We start from the raw sequence: 21,244 nt of genomic DNA, 5'->3' as shown, positions 1-21,244 counted from the left end.
CCTAGCCACAGCATTCATTCCCCAAGTGCATTTATTGCTTGCAGGTAGTGTATATATGTGTTGTGAATCCTGGTCATTGAAGCAAATAAAATCCTCCATGAACCCTGATTACATAAATCTTTCTTCTGGAACCCCAACTAGTTCCCTACTAGAAAATTATAACAAATTCCACTGGATATTGATGGTTCAACAGTTGAGGATCCTGCTCAGGTGGCTAACAATCTAAACGAGTATTTTGCATCTACATTCATGCATGAGGAGTTATTCAGGAAGGAGAATGATGTAGGTAAAGTAAACATTGGCAGTGAGCTGGATGATTTTGTAATAACTGAGAGGAAAGTGGAGGAGAGATTGTTGAGGATAAACATAAAAAAGGCACCTGGGGTGGATGGGATCTATCCAGTTATATTAAAGGAGGCAGCAAAGGAAGTATGCAAACCCCTAGCCATAATTATGAGAGCTTCTTTGGACTCAGGGGAAGTACCCATAGACTGGAGATGTGCAAATGTAACCCCAATTCACAAAGGAGGATCAAAGGCTGACACAAGTAATTATAGACCTGTTAGTTTAACTTCTGTTCCAGGTAAATTAATGGAGGCACTGGTTAAAGAAGCACTGCAGGATCATCTAGACAAGAATTCAGTTATAGCTCAGACGCAGCATGGTTTTGTTAAGGGCAGGTCTTGCCTGACCAATTTGATTGGATACTATGATGTAGTCATAAAAGAACTGGATGCAGGGAATAACTTTGATATTATATATTTGGATCTTAGAAAGGCTTTTGATACTGTTGCACATGGAAGACTGCTGCACAAATTGGAGCAGTGTGGCATTGGAGGCAAATTGCTGCTATGGATAAGGGGATGGTTGAGTGGCAGAAGACAGAGAGTGGTAATCAATGGACACTGCTCAACGTGGACTAATGTTATTAGTGGAGTTCCTCAAGGTTCAGTGTTGGGTCCATTGTTGTTTTCGGTGTTTATGAATGATATTGATGATGGGATATCAAGTTTAATGTCTAAGTTTGCAGATGATACAAAGGTTGGCAGGGTCGTTAAGGACACTACTGACGCTATGCTGCTGCAACAGGATCTGGAAAGGTTGAACAGATGGGCTGAGATGTGGCAAATGAAGTTTAACATTGACAAATGTAAAGTACTACATATGGGTAACAGTAACCCCAGAGCAATGTATCAACTCTGCGGTACTACACTGACAGTGGTGGAGAATGAAAAGGACCTGGGGGTAATTGTGCAGGCAGATATGAAGTTCTCTGAGCAGTGCAGACGAGCTGCAAGAGTAGCTCATGGTGTCTTGTCAATGATATACAGGAATTTTTCTAGCAGGGATAAGGAGGTGATTATTCCCTTGTATAAGGCAATGGTTAGGCCACATCTTGAGTACTGTATACAGGTCTGGAGGCCTCATTTCAAGAAGGATGTAGAGCTGCTGGAACGGGTACAGAGAAGGGCAACAAGATTAGTAAATGGAACAAAGGGTTGCTCTTACGAAGAAAGGCTTAAGTTTTGCAAATTACAGAGTCTGGAGACTAGGCACCGGCGAGGTGATCTGATAGAGGTGTATAAGGCTTTGAATGGTTTGAGCATGCTCAATGCCAATGGGATTCTTCATCTTTCTCAGAATAATCACCTCAGAGGGCATAAATTCAAATTGAGGAAGGACGGATGTCGGATAGATGTGCGGAAATTTGCCTTTGGCCAGCGGGTGGTTGGTTGGTGGAACCGACTTCCATCACTTGTTGTTGAAGTTGATAGCCTAAACAAATTTAAAGCTCAACTGGACAGGTATTTCGAACGAACGGAGGGGTGAAATGGGAGAGGGTTTTTTTTTTTTTTTTTTGGCTGATGCTGAATAAGCTTGCTTTCTTGCATCATATGCCTCTACTAATGCTAATGCTAATGCAAAGACATATCATCTCAGCAAAGAGACTCCGAACTGTAGACATATCAGGTTTAATACCTTAATATGTGTTAGTACATTCACTAAAAACCACATAGCAATAGTTTCATATTTTTTCAACCAGAAGAGTTTTTGAGAAGGCTGGCAGGCCTCAAAGTCAATTAAGTTCCTTAATTCTGTCATCATCCCTGTTGAGACAATAATAGCAGGTAATCAGTAAAGCTCTTCCAAGCGACATTTATTGGGGGAAACAGTGATCATAATAACACCCTATGAATCTCAAAATTGACTGCAGTGTATAATTTCAGAATTGGTTCTTCTTGAAGTGTTTGAGGAGGATATGTGATCTGAACTGAAAACTCAAGAAATGGCAGTTGCTAAACAAATATTCATGGATAGTGATGGGAGTATAATACTTGCTAAAAACCTCATCCTTACCTTCATTTCACCATCTTATAATTCATTCAAAGGTGAGTACCTTAAGGGTTGTTAATGACAGTAATGGCAGTGTGCTCCTGCAACAGAATCTGGATAATTTGGGCAGATGGGCTAAGAAGTGGCAACTGAAGTTTAACCTTGACAAATGCTAAGTACTGCATATGGGTAGAAGTAACCCCCAGAGAAACATACCAACTGTGTGGTACTACACTTAAGGTGGTAGAAAATGAAAAAGACCTGGGAGTAATTGTGCAGGCAGATATGAAGTTTTATGAGCAATGCAGACAGGCTGCCAGGGCAGGTCATGGGGTTTTGTCAATGATATATAGGAATTTTGCTAGCAGGGAGGAGGAGGTGATTGTCCCTCTGTATAAGGCAATGGTCAGGCCACGCCTTGAGTACTGCGTACAGGTCTGGAGGCCTCATTTTAGGAAGGATGTAGATTTACTTGAGCATGTACAGAGAAGGGCAACAAGATTGGTGAGGGGAATGAAGGGATCCTCTTATCAAGAGAGGCTTAAGTTCTGCAAATTGCAGTGGCTGGAGACTAGGCTCCTGCGCGGTGATCTGATTGAGGTGTATAAGGCCTTGAATGGGTTCAGCATGCTGAATTCTGATGGGATCCTTCCACTTGTTCAGATTACGAACCTAAGGGGGCATAAATTCAAATTAAGAAAAGACAGATGTAGAATAGATGTGCGGAAATTTGCCTTTAACCAGTGGGTGGTTAATTGCTGGAACAAACTTCCATCTGTCGTTGTGGAAGTTGATAGGTTGAATAAATTTAAGGAGGAACTGGACAGGGATTTGGAGGGAATGGTGTGATTTTTTTTTTTTTTTTTTTTGGCTGATGCTGCATAAGCTCATACACTTGCTTTCTTGCATCACATGCCACTACTACTACTACTTCCCCTATTTTTATATATATACAAGTCCTTTAAAAGTTCTTTTAGTTTCAGTAATATGGACACTCCCAAATGGCCTCTAATGATGCCCCTGTTTGCAGGTAGTGTAAATGACCACGAAATTACAGCCTGTTTAGCTCAAATATCTACATGTATTAACTTCCACGGAGAACACCCTGCATATCCTTGAGCATGTCAACAACGGAAAGAATTAAAATAAATGTAGAGACAATGCATAATTCAAGGAAGGAAAGTGCAGGGAAGTGATCTGCCAGAACACAAATAGAAATGAATATTCCATCAAAGGAATCATCCACTTCCATTACCAAGTCTTCATAATCCCACACAGTAAACTTAGTCAACTGGACCCGAGTGTCATTACCCCTAATATTCCACCACTGCCCAAATCTACTGGTAAAGAAAAGCCACAGAAAGCTCAACCACCAAAAGTAGTACAGGAAACAATGGATATAGAAGTTAAGGAGGCACCTGAAGAGTTAGCCTTGGAATTTTTTGCAGAGAAAGAATTAGGCATAGGAGATCATCTGTACTTTCTCAGAATAGAAGAATTGAAGACTGAAAAAGGTAAGCTCTCGCTATGACAGACTGATGGATTCACCAAGCCCAAATAATGAATTGTTGCAGATTTCAGTGAAATAGTAGCAACATAGTAGCAAGTTTAAAAGAAGTTTGTTTTCATGCCTTTATTATAAATTTATGGAATTCCAGTATTTTTGTTTTATAATCTGCTGGCAATTTTTGTGCAATTAATGTTTTTGTATGCATTGATAAACCAGGCCTTTGCATGAATCGATAACACCAACCTTCTGTTCCAGAAAAATTTGGAATTCCTCATCCTTCTGCTAATATTCCGACCTTATGCATAATCATTTTGGTACAAACACTTCTTCATAAATTCTTTCACCTTCTACCCACTTTTTTACATCTTCAAGTTCTGGTCAATGTGGTGTGGATGACTAAGGTTATGTTTACTTTTTTTTTAGCAGCTTGAAGTTCTTTTTCTTGCTTCCGCCAGACGCTTATCATTTTTCCGTAGGCTGTGGCCCAAAAAAACCTTTCCGCAGCTTTGTTATCATGCTTTTAGTGTGATCTGTTACATTGAGTTTATATATTTTGAGTTTTATATAGAAGAAAAGCAGTTGAGTTACACTCAACCTCTTTTTTTTTCTGCAGCCATTTTCTGATGGTAAAATACATTAAAATAATGCCAAACAACAAGTTTAAACAATACTGTTACAAAACGGGGTTCTGATTAAAAACAATCGGTCTACAATTAATACTGTTCTTTATTTTATTTCAGTCACCCACAATGATTAAAATTCATTGTCGTGGTTATAGTCACTTCACACACAATTAAAGTATACTTCTGTACACGAGATGCATTCAACATCACAAAAGCCCGTACAGAACTTACTGGCCCACCAGTCGTGCTACCTTTTAAAGGATGGCGAAATATTTAGAAACCTGGAGAAGAATCTTGAAGCTTTCATTGCCTTCTAAGGCTTTTTCTGTGTTCCCTAGCTTTCTAAACTTCTTGGAACTGATTCCAAACAACTCTACAAGTCCAGAAGTACCCTAGGGTGTCCCGTTATCCTTCAGAAATGAAAATATTCTGACTGAATGGTGAAATACAACCTACCTGCTCGCCCCCGATGCTGATGAGGGAGAGCTCACTTCTGTCTATAGGATGCAGGGTAATTTTTCAAGGCATTATTTCGGAAAAAAAGTGTGCCTTATATGCTATCAAATACAGTAATTACTTCATACATCTTCTTAGTGCTGTTTCAGTTGTTTTGGTATTCAAATTATTTACACTTTCGATTGATATAATCGTGTTTGTCCTGGCGATGGTGATAGTGATACACGTTTATAAAGTTTAAAGCAAATTCTCTATTGTATATATATATTTGCTGAAAAGTATCAGCACAAAGGATCCTAAGAAGGAAAGAAACCTTTCTTTTATTTATATCCTAGTTCTACTAACTACTAATCTGCTTCTGTTTGGTCACTACGTTCAGAGCACCTCTCTGAACCTGTAGTGTCTTCACCAGGATGCTACCTTTTCACAAGTTTAAATATTTTACTAATTTTTAGGGAATAAAGCACAATTAAAATGAGGCGGCATGCTTGATACACATAAACAAAGCTGCGTGTGTGTGTAGCAACTGAATAAACAACACAATAGTGTGTCTCTGCCTTTATGGCAGAGACACACTATTAACACCACACTAGCTTACATTTTACTAAAGCACATTTCTGGGGGTTACTACCATAAAATAATAAAAACAATTTCCAGTTGCGTTTCTGCTAGTGGAATCTGTTATAAACTGGTAGCAAACTCGATCTAATTACATTTGCGATAATAAATACATTTTCAGAATCTTCTCTTCATTGCTATCTTGTTACGTTCAGTTGGGGTGATTCCGCATTCGACTGCCATTTCTTGTAAACACAAAGGTGAAGGGTGCATAAGCGAATTCGGTTCGTGCTATATACGATATCGATCCCCTATTTATAAATCATGTATGATCGAATTCGTGTAGTGTAAACACGTGTTATACAAGGACTGACTGTATATGTATCTATACAGATAAATATAGATGTATTATTTGTTAGATTCGCACAATTAATTTTTATATCTTCAGCCAATGAATTTATTGACTGAAGATATAAAAATCTTACGTTGTATAATATTTGCTCCTGTATTTCAAAATTTAAATTCCTTTCATATAGCGTTAAAACCACGGTATAATCTGTATTCTTTGAACATTCTAACCGTTAAACTTTTATTTTAGCCTTAGAGCTGAGATGTATTTTCAGTTTTTTATGCTTCAAACCACCAAATTTAAAAAAAAAACTGAGAGCACATTTTAACACAGCACTATTGTAGTCACAGTGCTGCTGGGATTACTTCTATCCCTATGTAGTACTTTGCATTTGTCGATGTTAAACTTCAGTTGCCACTTCTCAGCCCATCTGCCCAACTTTTCTAGATTATGCTACAGTAGCATACTGTCATTAACAACCCTGCCAAACTTTTGGTATCTTCAGCAAACTTGGACTTTAAGCCTGATATACCATCATCAATAACATTCATAAATGTACAAAACAAAAATGGGTCCCAACACTAAACCCTGGGGACTCCCCAATAACATTAGTCCATGAAGAGCAGTGTCCATTGATTACCACTCTCTGTCTCCTCCTTCTTAACTACCCTTTTATCCATTGCAGAAATTTGCCCTTAATGCCATACCACTCCAATTTGTGGAGTAGTCTTCCCTGTGCAACAGTATCAAAAGTTTCGGAAAATCCAAGTATGTGATATCAAAATTATTTTTTGCATCTAGTTCCTTTGTGACCACATTGTAGTATCCAATCAAATTGGTCATACAAGACTTCCCCATAACAAACCCATGCTGTGTCTGAACTATTACTGTAGTCTTGTCTAGGTGATCCTGCATCACTTCTTTAACGAGTGACTCCATTATTTTCCCTGGAACAGAAGTTATATTAACAGGTCTGTAATTACTTGTGTCATCCTTTGAACCCCCTTTGTGAATTGGATATACATTTGCGCATCTCCAGTCCCTGGGGGACCTCCACTGAGTCAAAAGAAGCCCTGATAATTATGGCTTTGCTTACTCCTTTTGCTGCCTCCTTTAATATAACTGGATAGATCCTATCTGCCCCAGGTGCCTTTCTTATGTTTATCTTCAACAATTTCTTTTCCACTTTGTTCTCAGTTATTACAAAATCATTTTGCTCCCTGCTGGAGTTTAATAAACCTCTGGCATTCGCCTCACTGAATAACTCCTCTTGCATAAATACTATTAGCAGAAATTGCATATAACACAAATATTATTAGCAATGGTAGATGTGTGGAATAACAAAGATAATATTATCTTTGAATGCTTCCTATTTAGAATTTGCAGTTGGCAACATCATCAGTTGGTCCCACCGTATAGAATTCAAAAACTGTCTGAGCCAATGTGATCACCTTACGAAAGCAAAATCCATTCCCTTTACCCCTCATCATACATCTTTGAGTAAATCCCACATCAACACACTGTGCTCACTGCCACCTAGTGGTTCCTTTATCTACAGGTTCTTAATGCAAGAATAATCACTGCTGATAATGAAATCAAGAGTATTACTCCCTCTGGTTGCCTCTCGAACAAGTTGCTGTAGAAAAGAATCCTCCAATAAATCCAAAAAAGTCTTGCTAGATTGCGAGTGACCAACCTATAAGTTCCAGTCAATATCTGGGAAGTTAAAATCCCCCATTACAACACATTCTGATTTACTGGTCCACACTATTTCTCTGCACAATTTTCGTTGTACTCATCAGAGTCTTTAGGCCTGCAACACACTCCTACTCTCATCTTTCGTTTCACAGTGCTTATCCTACACCAAACTGACTCAACATTGCACTGTCCATCCATCCATGTCATCTGGATGCACTTCCTTAGATTTTACATGTTTCTTAACTAACAGCATGACTCTTCCTCTCTCTCTGTCCTGTCTATCCTTTCTGTACAGATTTTACTTCCCAAATTCCAATTCTACATTTCTTATATGTGTGTGACACCACATCTCTGATACCCCAACAGTATCTGCCTTTGATGTCTTGACAGCACCTCAAATTCATCAAATTTATTTACTGTACTACTAGCATTGGCGTAAATGCAAGTATATATGCACCTATTCTTACTCTTAGTTCCCCTAACACGGCCCATCTATTTACTTGTTCCGTGATGACTCCCAGTAGTCCTGGAAATCCCCAGCACATCACTTTCCAGGCTGCTGCTCATTCAAATAGAAGCAGTGCAAGAATCACTTTACCTCTGCCTCTGGCTACAGTTAATCTATTAATCTGTGAAACCCCCCCCCCAAGGTAGCAGTTTTCTGACCCGCCACGATAGCATCAGCAAATATTCTTGCACATTTTCTATTTAAGTGTATTCCCTGTAAAAACAATCTCTCCTATTAACAAGCACAGACCACGCTGAGAAAAATTCTGTTGCATGATCTTTGCATAATATCTCCAGGCCAAATTCATTGACAAGGGTCTCATCATTTGCAGACACTATCAAATTTAGCCCTAACTTGCAAGTTTTTTCAACATTAACCTGTTCTTGTTAAGTAAATTTGCAGAACTCCTACTCTTAATGTCATCGGTGGCAAAATGTACAACAATATCACCCTTTGTGCCCTTAAAAGATACCTGCTCTACAATGTCATCAACGTTTGCCAATGGAGAGTCATACCCTGGTCCTATTCCACCTATCCTTTTTGCAAGAGGTATACCCTATCTCCCTGACATTAGAGTCACTGACCATAACCAACTTCTGTGGGACCAGCACATTCTGCCCTGAGGAGTGCCGCTGTGTTGCCTGATGCACAAGAGTGATCTCTGGCATTGAGTTCGGCAGCTGAGAGAACTTGATGGGCTCCCCATTTTAATTTCTTGAAGGGTATCTACTCTGCTCTTCAAACTCTCATAGACACCAATCAAAATGCTAAGTTGCCACCTGATTCTTGACATCTGTGCACGTTGCACACACACAAAGGTATTCTTCTTGCTAGATCATGTACTATTCTAGAAAGGTCCACAAACATGTCACAGATTGCACATTTTTTTAAGCTGTGATGCTTTGGCGAATCTCCCCTTCAGTTCTTCGACGAGCCACATCACTCCCGCTACTTTGTGCATGTTGCTTTGCTGTTCTTGTCTGAAGCATGATTTTCATTTTAATATGATTTAATTAATTAAGAATGAAAATTAATGAAGTTAATAAATTTAATTGACTATACTATACTTGACTACGATACTATACTAAGCTAATGCAGTGATATGTATTATATCTAGTTTTATTTTATACCTTGTTCTATCAAGTTCGATATATACGCTATACCGTAACTATCACAATGTTAAATTAGTTATATCCTTCCTAAATACAAAAGAGATATGCCCAAAAAGTGATCAAAACATTCAAACTACTTATTTATTACAATTACAACCCTGCTATTCTTCTGCACTACTGGTTACGGGCTACGATATTCATGGCAATACAATAGTGTTATGAGTAGCGCGTCATAACTTACAAAAACACTAGCTTAATTTAAAAAATAAGCTAACAAATGCCATTAAGCCTATTTAATCTATTTGTGAAACAAATTAATATGCTAATTAATCAGAAATACGATAAAATCTCTATGAAAACTTATCCGTTTGCTGGAGCTCAAGAATACAACATCCTCACACCTATAGTCTTGTTACCAGATGTTTTTTGTATGATTGAAGATTTCGGTGAAGGGGGAAACACATTTCACCCTAACAGCATAAAAATACATAGAATTCCAGCTGTCGGTATTAGTGCAAATGCAATAAGATCAAGTTTACTACCCATTTATAAGATTATACAAACAGAAAAGCCCAATAAACCGAAAACTGCAAATTGTTTTTATTATTTCTTTTTTTTTCTTTTTTTTTTTTTTTTTTTTTTTTGGTAGTTGTTGGCGCATAGGCTTCTGTGGCCATAATGCACCTCCCAAGGTTTTTGCAGTACTTTGATCCAAGCCCGAGGCAGGAATCGAACCCGCGACCTTTGGGTTGCCAGGCAAGCACTTTACCCACCCAGCTAGTCCGGTCGGCATTGTTTCTTTTATGGTTGTGACCTCTAGAAATGTGACTTCCAGAAATGTGCTTTAGAAAAAATCATAGCAGTATTTAAAATTCATTCTTATTACTGAAGATGTGATTCTAATAAATGATGAAAGTGTAGAGCATTGTATTGATTTGAATTGGTTCTTTAAAATATGAATGTATAAAAGTGGCTAATTCTGAAAATCAGTGATCACTATAACTGGCGCTTACTGTGTGTGTGTGTATATATATATATATATACAGGCAAATGGATTAGATAAGTAGTGTATGGGTAGGAGTGCTGACCTGACAGGTGTAGCTACAATGGAAAAAATATAAAGTGCCTGAAAAATAAAAGCAGATTACCTAATAAATTATATAAATAAAATTAAATGAAAATATATAAATGGTGCATAATGCTGTAGGTCCTAAGATTTTAAAAATGTCATCAAGGGCCGGCAGCCAAAACCAAAGGAAACACAGCAGTAAGCAAGACTTCTGTTTCTGTTATGATGTATACCTGGCAGACAGAAACAACGATCAAATGTAAACATCATAGCCAACCCGACAGAGACCAAAAAGAAAAAGAAATAAAATACAAAAATCAAAAACAAAAACAACTATTATACTAAAATAAATAAGTAAAATACAAAATTAAGCTAAAATTAAAACCATATGATTCCAGTTAAAAAAAAATAATATAAAACGAATAATAAATAATTATAAAATTAAAATGTGATGTTAACTAAAAATAAATATTGATACATGAGCAGGTATTTCTTCAGGGAATTTTTTCTAGATCCCGAAAAATAGATACCTGGAATTTCCAAGTAATGTGTAGTAAATAGCTAAGGCAGGAAAAAACTGGGAAAATATCCAGTTAAGATATAAAACTGTAGTTGCATTAATTCATATAACTGATGGTAAAGCATTAACACATAAAAAGAATCCTGGGAACTCCCTATAATTTATAGTGAAATGCGGACTTAAAAGAACAATTAAAAGAGGATAGAATTAGTGACCTCTGTAGTTGGTTTTGATAAAACATGTGTAAAGATACACAATTTAAACGAAGGAAAGGAGAAAGTAACATACAGCATAATTAGGATAATTATGAAAAAGCCGTGAATTAGGGTTGAATTTGAAAGTGTCTGCAATTCTACCCAGACACGATAGGAGGGAGTATATGATGAGAGCCTTGTCGATCAATTCGGCCCTGGAGGGATTGTGCAAGGCTCGAGGGATAGAATTTTTTTCAGCCTGTACTTGTTAACAGGAGAGATTGCTTCTACAGGGATGGGATACACTTAAATAGAAAGGGTGCAAGAATTTTTGCTGATGCTGTCGAGGCAGTGTTAGGTGGGTCGGAAAACTACTAGTTGGGGGGGATACAAGGACTAATAGATTAACAGTAGCCACTGGCAGAGGTGGAAGTGATTCTTGCACTGCTTCTATTGAAATGAGCAGAAGCCTGAAAAACAAGATGCAGGATATTTCAGAGACTGCTGGGAGTCATTGCGGTACAAGTAAACACATGGGTTGTGTTAGGGTAGCTAAGAATAGAAACAGGTGCATGTATACCTGCGTGTACACCAATGCTAGGAGTTTGGTAAATAAATTTGATGAATTTGAGGTATTGCTCAAAACATCAAAGGCAGATATCGTTGGGATATCAGAGACGTGGTGTCACACAGATATAAGTAATGCGGAACTGGAATTTGGGGAATACAATGTGTATAGAAAGGTTAGACAGGACAGGAGGGGAGGAGGGGTTATGCTATTAGTTAAGAAACACATAAAGTCCAAGGAAGTGAAGCCAGTCGACATCGATGGACAGGGCAGTGTCGAGTCAGTTTGGTGTGACATAAGCATAGGGAAATCAAAATTGAGAGTGGGAGTGTGCTATAGGCCTAATGACTCTGATGAGTATAATAAGATATTGTACAGGGAAATAGAGTGGGCCAGTAAATCAGAGAGTCTTATAATGGGGGATTTTAATTTCCCAGATATTGACTGGAATTTGTGGATTTGTCACTCGCACACTAGCAAGGCTTTTGTGGATTTATTGGATGATTGCTTTCTACATCAGCATGTTCGTGAGGCAAAAAGAGGGAGCAATACTCTTGATCTGATTATCAGTAGTGATTCTTCATGCATTAAGAATCTGCAGATAAATGAACCACTAGGTGGCAGTGATCACAGTGTGTTGAAGTGGGATTTACTCAAGGAGGTAACTACCATCAGAGGTAAAGGGAAAGGTTTTTGTTTTCGTAAAGGTGACTATGATGGTCTGAGACAGTATTTAAATTCTATACAGTGGGACCAACTGATGATGTTACCAACAGCAAACTCAAAGTGGGAAGCATTCAAGGAACTAATCTTGGAGGCTACCAGGTTTTACATACCAACTAAGAAATATTGTTCAAGGTTTAGGCCTAAATGGTTGTCAGATGAACTAATGAGACATGTGGCAGAGAAGAAAAATGCATGGGATACATACAAATTAATGGGTGACATGGAAGCCTATGATAGATATAAGTTGGTCTGTAACCAAGTCACAAAGGAGATTAGGCAGGCAAAGGCAGACTACAAAAAATCCTTGGCAAAGGATGCAAAGAAAAACAGAAAAGAGTTCTATACCTATTTAAACTCAAGAAGGAAAGGGATGAATCAGATTGGTCCACTGGATATTGATGGTTCAACAGTTGATGATCCTGCTCAGGTGGCTAACAATCTAAACGAGTATTTTGCATCTACATTCACGCATGAGGAGTTAAACAGGAAGGAGAATGATGTAGGTAAAGTAAACATTGGCAGTGAGCTGGATGATTTTGTAATAACTGAGAGAAAAGTGGAGGAGAGAATGTTGAGGATAAACATAAAAAAAGCACCTGGGGTGGATGGGATCTATCCAGTTATATTAAAGGAGGCAGCAAAGGAAGTAAGCAAACCCCTAGCCATAATTATGAGAGCTTATTTGGACTCAGGGGAGGTACCCATAGACTGGAGATGTGCAAATGTAACCCCAATTCACAAAGGAGGATCAAAGGCTGACACAAGTAACTATAGACCTGTTAGTTTAACTTCTGTTCCAGTTAAATTAATGGAGGCACTGGTTAAAGAAGCACTGCAGGATCATCTAGACAAGAATTCAGTTATAGCTCAGACGCAGCATGGTTTTGTTAAGGGCAGGTCTTGCCTGACCAATTTGATTGGATACTATGATGTAGTCACAAAAGAACTGGATGCAGGGAATAACTTTGATATTATATATTTGGATCTTAGAAAGGCTTTTGATACTGTTGCACATGGAAGACTGCTGCACAAATTGGAGCAGTGTGGCATTGGAGGCAAATTGCTGCTATGGATGAGGGGATGTTTGAGTGGCAGAAGACAGAGAGTGGTAATCAATGGACACTGCTCAACGTGGACTAATGTTATTAGTGGAGTTCCTCAGGGTTCAGTGTTGGGTCCGTTGTTGTTTTCGGTGTTTATGAATGATATTGATGATGGGATATCAAGTTTAATGTCCAAGTTTGCAGATGATACAAAGGTTGGCAGGGTTGTTAAGGACACTACTGACGCTATGCTGCTGCAACAGGATCTGGAAAGGTTGAACAGATGGGTTGAGAGGTGGCAAATGAAGTTTAACATTGACAAATGTAAAGTACTACATATGGGAAACAGTAACCCCAGAGCAACATATCAACTCTGCGGTACTACACTGACAGTGGTGGAGAATGAAAAGGACCTGGGGTAATTGTGCAGGCAGATATGAAGTTCTCTGAGCAGTGCAGACGAGCTGCAAGAGTAGCTCATGGTGTCTTGTCAATGATATACAAGAATTTTCTAGCAGGGATAAGGAGGTGATTATTCCCTTGTATAAGGCAATGGTTAGGCCACATCTTGAGTACTGTATACAGGTCTGGAGGCCTCATTTCAAGAAGGATGTAGAGCTGCTGGAACGGGTACAGAGAAGGGCAACAAGATTAGTGAATGGAACAAAGGGTTGCTCTTACGAAGAAAGGCTTAAGTTTTGCAAATTACAGAGTCTGGAGACTAGGCACCGGCGAGGTGATCTGATAGAGGTGTATAAGGCTTTGAATGGTTTGAGCATGCTCAATGCCAATGGGATTCTTCATCTTGCTCAAAATAATCACCTCAGAGGGCATAAATTCAAATTGAGGAAGGACGGATATCGGATAGATGTGCGGAAATTTGCCTTTGGCCAGCTGGTGGTTGGTTGGTGGAACCGACTTCCGTCACTTGTTGTTGAACTTGATAGCCTAAACAAATTTAAGGCTCAACTGGACAGGTATTTCGAACGAACGGGAGGGGTGACATGGGAGTGGTGTGTGTGTGTGTTTTTTTTTTTTTTTTTTTTGGCTGATGCTGAATAAGCTTGCTTTCTTGCATCATATGCCTCTACTAATGCTAATTATAGTGACACAAAAGTATGTATTGCAAATAGATAGCTGAAAGAAAGGTACTTAGAATGGCTAGATTCTGTAGACGAAGAGGTTTAAAATATTTGGAAAATTAGAATAGAATAGTCCAAAGATGAATCAATAATATACAGTAGAACGTTGGTTATTCGGAAGTCAGTTTTCCAGAATAATTTGAAAGGCTGATTTTTCTTCTATTTTTATTAATAGTAGCATTTGAGACAAATGTTTATTATTCTATGAGAGTATTTCTGTCTTTTTTTTTTTCTTTTGTCATATATCTGGTAAAATGTTGGATTAGGACTAATGTGTTTCCTTGGAAATCATGAGTGATAAGTTTAGTCTTTCACTTCCATGAACCCAATTTTCCATTATATATTATATTATGTTTAGTGTAGCTCAAGGTTCGGTAAAAATAATATCGGCCCGAAACTGTGCGATTTATTATTTTTCTTGGCAAAATGTTAATGAAAACAAACAGTATGGAAATGGCCAGAAAACCATGAAGAATGTGATATAATCAAATCGATATTATTAAGGAACTTGAGAGATTTAACAGCAAAATAAAAGATCATAATAAACGAAACAAAACACAATCGAGCATTATTTCAAAAAATAACTTTCAATTTTTTTCCACAATTTTATGTAGTAAAATACTTATCTGAATATACAAACATATCTAAATGTGCAAAATTTTATGTATAAGTTATTATTATTATTTTTTTAGTTAAATAAATTAGTTTTTTTCATTCTATTTAAAGTTTTTTTTCTTTTACCTTAATATATTATAACAGAAGTTATTTAATTTTACCTTACGTTTGATTATTCGGAAAAATTGCTATCCAGAAGAGGTCTGACGTTAATTATTTCGGATAACTGATGTTCTATTGTATTTCATATAAGAAATCAAGTATGATAGTGACAAGTCTAGTAGATCAAAAAGCAATAAAATAGCTGTTAAAGGGTCCAGCATTTAAAATAAGAACACGTAGGATGAACATAGACTGAGATAAATTGACTGAAGTCCAAATGGTAGGGAATTATTATGCATCAGAAACTTTGGTGACTGTATAAGGAAAGCCATACTACAGTGTGTGTGTGTGTGTGTGTGTGTGTGTGTGTGTGTGTGTGTGTGTGTGTGTGTGTGTGTGTATCCATGTTAGGTGAAGAATTATTTGTATATTTTAATATCATAGATAACTTAAGGTTATTAATAAAATCAGAACAGATTAATTCCATCAATGTGAAAGATTGTGCATCACATCGGTCTGTATTAATTTGATATGTTCTAGATATATTAAAAGGTTGATATAGTAGAATATGGTAGTGTAAAAATATTGGATTAGAAATGAGGTAACAAGCTGAGTAAATTAAGGTGCAGTCTGAGGATGACCTGTAAGTCAAAACAGCCCAAGTAATGTGCAAAGGCCAACGCCGGCACTGTGGCAAAACCTAGAAGTACATTATATATACTATATAAGGTGAAAGTAAAGCAAAATGAAATAAAAAGTAGTAATAGTAGTAGTAGCATAAAATGTAATGAATTAAAAACATAAATTGAAATATAATAGGGCAAAATTATAAAATGTGTTAATTATGGGTTAGTAGATATATTGAAAGGGACTTTATCAAGGACTAACCCTCTCAATATATCGGCCCATAATTAACGCAGCTATCTGTTTCTGTTGTCTTTAACATGGTCCGAATAAACTGCTCGCTTAACATGATCCGAATAAATGTAGGATAGTATAATAATAATATAGTACCAAAGTATTATAATTTAAGGGCCAAAAGCTGATAATAAGCAAATTTAGTATGTAAGGTAATTTGGAAGTATTATAATATAAGGGCCAAAAGCTGATAATAAGCAGATTTAGATTAGTAGTTTACAGGCAAGATGACTATTAGCCCGATAGATAGCTTAGTAGCATAAAGAATACAATAGAGCAAGAGTTCCATCCACTTTTGTTATATATTTATATTATCTATGTTGAATAGGCAGCATGGGCTTGAAAAAAAAAATAAATAAATAAAATAAATATACAGTGTATAATATATATATATATATATACACACACACACTGTATTTTTTTTTTTTTTTTTTTTGTAAATTTCAGATAGAACTCTTCACAAAATTGGAAGTAAACAGTTACAGATAGCTAGATGATAACTGAAGACAATTCCAGTTGTAACAATGAATATATGCAATGAAGATTGAAAGAAATTACAGCAGAAATATAAGAATAACCTAAACACCATGAAATACTTAGGTGAAAATGTTCGAAAGAGCTAAATGATATCCAAAGTGAAAGGTAGTAAATGATCCATAGTGATATGGAGATTATAAGATGATATATAAGTAGATCCAAGATAAACAAGGTGATTATAAATCCTTTAGAGAAGCATGCAGTGGAATTTAATATATGAGTCCCTTGAAAATCTAAGATAAGAAGTGTGAAGTGCAGTTAAATAGATACAAGATGTAACTGTATCTATATTTGCAGAAGTAGTAGTAGTTGTAGTAGTGGCATGTGATGCAAGAAAGCAAGGGGTATGAGCTTATGCAGCATCAGCCAAAAAAAAAAAAAAAAAATCACACCATTCCCTCCAAATGTCTGTCCAGTTCCTCCTTAAATTTATTTAACCTATCAACTTCCACAACTACAGATGGAAGTTTGTTCCAGCAATTAACCACCTGCTGGCTAAAGGCAAATGTCTGCACATCTATTCTACAGCCTGTCTGCATTGCTTAGAAAACTTCATATCTGACTGCACAATCACCCCATGTCTTTTTCATTTTTTACCACCTTAAGTGTAGTACCACACAGTTGGTATGTTTCTCTGGGGTTACTTCTACCCACATGCAGTATTTTGTATTTGTCAAAGTTAAACTTCAGTTGCCACTTCTTAGCCCATCTGCCCAAATTTTCTAGATCCTGTTGCAGTAGCACACTGCCATTACTTTCATTAACAACCCTCCCAACTTTTGTTTCATCTGCAAACTTCAACACCAAGCCTGATATATCGTAATCAATATCATTGATAAATATACAAAACAACAGTGGACCAACACTGAACCCTGTAGGATCCACTAATAACATTAGTCCACAAAGAGCAGCACCCATTGATTACCATCCTCCCACTTCTTCTCCCACTCAACCATCCTTTTATCCATTGTAGCAACTTACCCTTAATACCATTCTGCTCCAATTTGTACAATAGTCTTCAGTGCGCAACAGTGTCAAAAGCTTTCCTGAAATCTAAATATATGATATCAAAATTATTTTTTGCATCCAGTTCCTTTGTAACCACATCATAATATCCTATCAAATTTGTCAGACAAGACTTTCCCTTAACAAACCCATGCTGTGTCTGAATTATTGCTGCAGTCTTGTCTAGATGATCCTGCAATGCATCTTTAACCAGTGACTCCATTATTTTACCTGGAACAGAAGTTAAACAAACTGGTCTGTAATTACTCGTGTCACCCTTCGTTCTCCCCCTATGTGAATTGGGGATACATTTGCACCCAGTCTGTGGGGACCTCCCCTGAGTCCAGGGATGCTCTCATAATTATGGCTAAGGGTTTGCTTAGTTGCTTTGCCGCCTCCTTTAATATAACTGGATAGATCCCATCCACCCCAGGTGCTTTTCTTATGTTTAACTTCAACAATTTCTCCTCCACTTTCCTCTCAGAAATCATTAAGCACCCTGCTACAATTTGATAACCTTCAAAGTACCTGAAAGCATAATGTGAATTGTCAGTAAGACACTTCAGAAAGACAGTAATTATAATTATAAGTGATTTCATGAAATATCTTATTAAAAATATAAGATAAAGGTAACTGTTTGTAAAAATAGCGAGAAACTTAGTGAGTAAAGAGCAGAGAGATCATTCATATAGGAAATCATGTAAAGTTATTACTGTCCAAGTAGTGGAAATACCACTAAATAATAATACATATATACAAATACTCATTAGAACCACGTAAAAATGAATTATAACCAAATATATGTTTAATAAAGTGAGCAACAATATTAAAATTGTAGTTGATAAAATAAACAGGGATATTGTTTTTAATGATATTTTTATGTACTTTGATAGAAATATTGGAGTTCCAGTTGGTGAGGTAAATAATATTAAAGTTAAATTTATTTGTTTTGTCATATAAGTCTATACTACATGGAAGAGAAGTATAGCTCAGGGTAATATTAAGATCAAGGAAATTGGCAATATGTGTTCTCTTTAACTGTGATTAACTGTGTTCTCTGTATTCAATATAAGTTCACTAGGTTATATTGCTTTAGCTATATGGGTTCAAAATTTATGTTTAAAACAAGAATGTTGTCTACATATCAAAATTCTAAAAGGTTCTGATTTGGATTGCTTACAGTATATACATCTTCATAGCAGTGTAAGAAGCAATTTTAAACTAAACTGGGATTTGGAGAACCCATGGGTACTCCAGTGGTCTGTTTGTTTGTATCTTTGGCATTGAAAATAAAATTAAGTATACAGAGATTGATATAATTGTTCCATAATGTGTTAATTTTTCTTTGTATTTGTGATAAAGCTGTTTTAGCACAAATACAAGTAAGTTATGAGGTATTGAAGTTTGTTTGTTATTTGGTTTTTAGGAGCATTAGCAACTAAGGCCATATTGCTCCAGGATATGCAGTGGTCATTCCCCGACCTTTCCGCATCATCCGTATTTGGTGGTGACGGGCTCAAACCTTGGTCTAATCAAGAAGCATGTGCTACGCACTTCTGCTCCTTCCCACCCCGCTACGGAGGTGCTGTATTGAATTAAAAAGATTTGTGAAATCATACGTTTCTATGCTAGATATGGTTACACCAGATCTAAAAGTGTTAATGACAGCGTCATTATTGTTTATAATCTATATAGATCAAAGATTATTGAAAATAGTATTAAGCAATTTAAAAATTTATTTATTTTTATACTATAATATATGCTTCTTATTTTGCTGTTAGGAACTCGGTCACCATCGCCCCTTCCATTTCATCCAGCCCATCCTCCTCTTCCTAGGGAACCAGCTGATAGTGATGCTCTCATTGTAGTTGAATTTATATATGTATATTCCCCTCCATGTCAAGATGATGAAGAGGAAAGTCTTCAGATTGCTACTGTACAGTTTAATAATTTAGATGTGATAGGTGAGATGTATAAGTATTAATTTCTTTGTCAATATATGGTTTTAAATCTGTGCATGTGTACACAGACAGACAGACAGGCATGCATATATATAATTTCACAAAGGACCTACTGTTTGCAATTATATTACTTATAGTAAAAATTGTTATACGACAACTGCCATTAAGAATTTATGAACTCATCTAACATTTCTCCTTAAAATTGGAAAATCTATCTGGATAATTTGATCAAATAATACTTTAAAACTTTTTAAACAGATGATTTCTGCAGTACAGACAATGACTTAGAAAAATTTAGTTTATTTTATTGTTTTCTAGTCTAACACAAAGTTTAGAACAGTTATATAATAAATAAAGAAATATACTAAATATAGTGCTTAGCATAATTTAATAATTTACTGTATGCATAATAATTATGTACTAAATGAAAATAAATTTTTTGTACAAACACTGTAATGCAATTGGTGTATCACATTCCACTGTGTAAACTAATTTATATCGTGATTATATTGAGGCTGTATTTTTCAACAACAACAAAATTGTTGTTAATGTATTTTCAGTTATAGTAATAACAGTTTAGGTTATGGCCACATGGTAGTAATAATATGAACATTAATTGTCATTAATTTTCCAGGTTTTTGAAAAAGTAACTAGAGTGGAATCTTGTTTATATAAAGGACACTTTGTATAAACAATCCTAATAGAAGTCAGGATTCCTACTTACATATGCATTTATTATAAAATCCGGTTATATGTATTGGAAAGTATGTTTTTATACCACGAAAATAAATTATTATTTTGCTAATACAGTGCTTGGTATAGTCAGATCTTTAACCTTAAAGTTTAATATAGTCATATTAAAGAATAGTTTATTCCAGAACAAAAATATTTTCTTTTTTGAGCATTTTGCAGTGATGGATAATCTGTGTATGCATGTAAACGCACACATGTACATTCACGCGCACACACACACACACACACACTATTAGACATTTGGATAGTGATGGATATGTAAAGAAAGAATCGCTATTGTTTTGTGCTGCAAAGCAGATGGCAGTACAAAATTGCATTCACTTGTAATTTGGAAATTTCCAAGCCAAGATATTTTTAAGTAATTAACTAGATTCTGTTCAGTTATGAGGCTAATAATAGTGTTTGACTTGTGGTGTCAGAATTTTTTTTATTGTTTATTGAAAGTGAGCAGAAGAATCACTTCAGAAAAAAGAAGCCATTCTTCATCAGTGTCATGCACCGGCTGGATCAGGGCATTATATGTAACTGCAAGGAGCATCAAAAGATTGCTTGCAAAAATACTTGATAAGTAGAGGAGGGGAGAGGACGATTTTAATTGGAATGGCTGATGTCAATATTGCTTATAATGTTAGTATTAGCATTAGTAGAGGCATATGCAAGAAAGCAAGCTTATACAGCATCATCCAAAGAAAAATAAAAGGAAAAAAAAAAAAAAAAAAACTTCCCATTCACTCCAAAAGTTTATCGAGTTCTTCCTTGAATTTCTGCACATCTTTTCCACAACTCTCCTTCCTCAATTTGAATTTATGCCCCCTCAAGTGCGTAATCTGAGCAAGAAGAAGAATCTCATTATTGTTGAGTTTGCTCAAACCATTCAAGGCTTTATACATCTCTCTTAGATCAGCTTGCAGGTGCCTAGTCTCTAGATGCTGCGTTGCAAAAC

The 21,244-nt window shown here is 36.4% G+C and overlaps 1 protein-coding gene across 6 annotated transcripts in view; it reads left to right on the top strand.

The window, feature by feature from the left end:
* LOC150079291 (intermembrane lipid transfer protein VPS13D-like) overlaps window positions 1-21,244 on the top strand; it is a 1,618,665-nt gene that overhangs the window by 415,513 nt on the left and 1,181,908 nt on the right. For all 6 annotated transcript variants that reach the window (XM_090383928.1, XM_090383929.1, XM_090383926.1 and 3 more), the window contains one exon: window positions 19,369-19,551. In XM_090383928.1, the coding sequence (XP_090240054.1) occupies window positions 19,369-19,551 (183 nt within the window). The remainder of the gene's footprint in view (window positions 1-19,368; window positions 19,552-21,244) is intronic.

Source organism: Mastigoproctus giganteus, chromosome 10 (assembly GCF_048544385.1).
Source record: "Mastigoproctus giganteus isolate SK-2022 chromosome 10, ASM4854438v1, whole genome shotgun sequence".
NCBI lineage: Eukaryota > Metazoa > Arthropoda > Arachnida > Uropygi > Thelyphonidae > Mastigoproctus > Mastigoproctus giganteus.
Note: the sequence above shows the minus strand (reverse complement) of the source record. Positions and strands in the feature narration are given on the sequence as shown.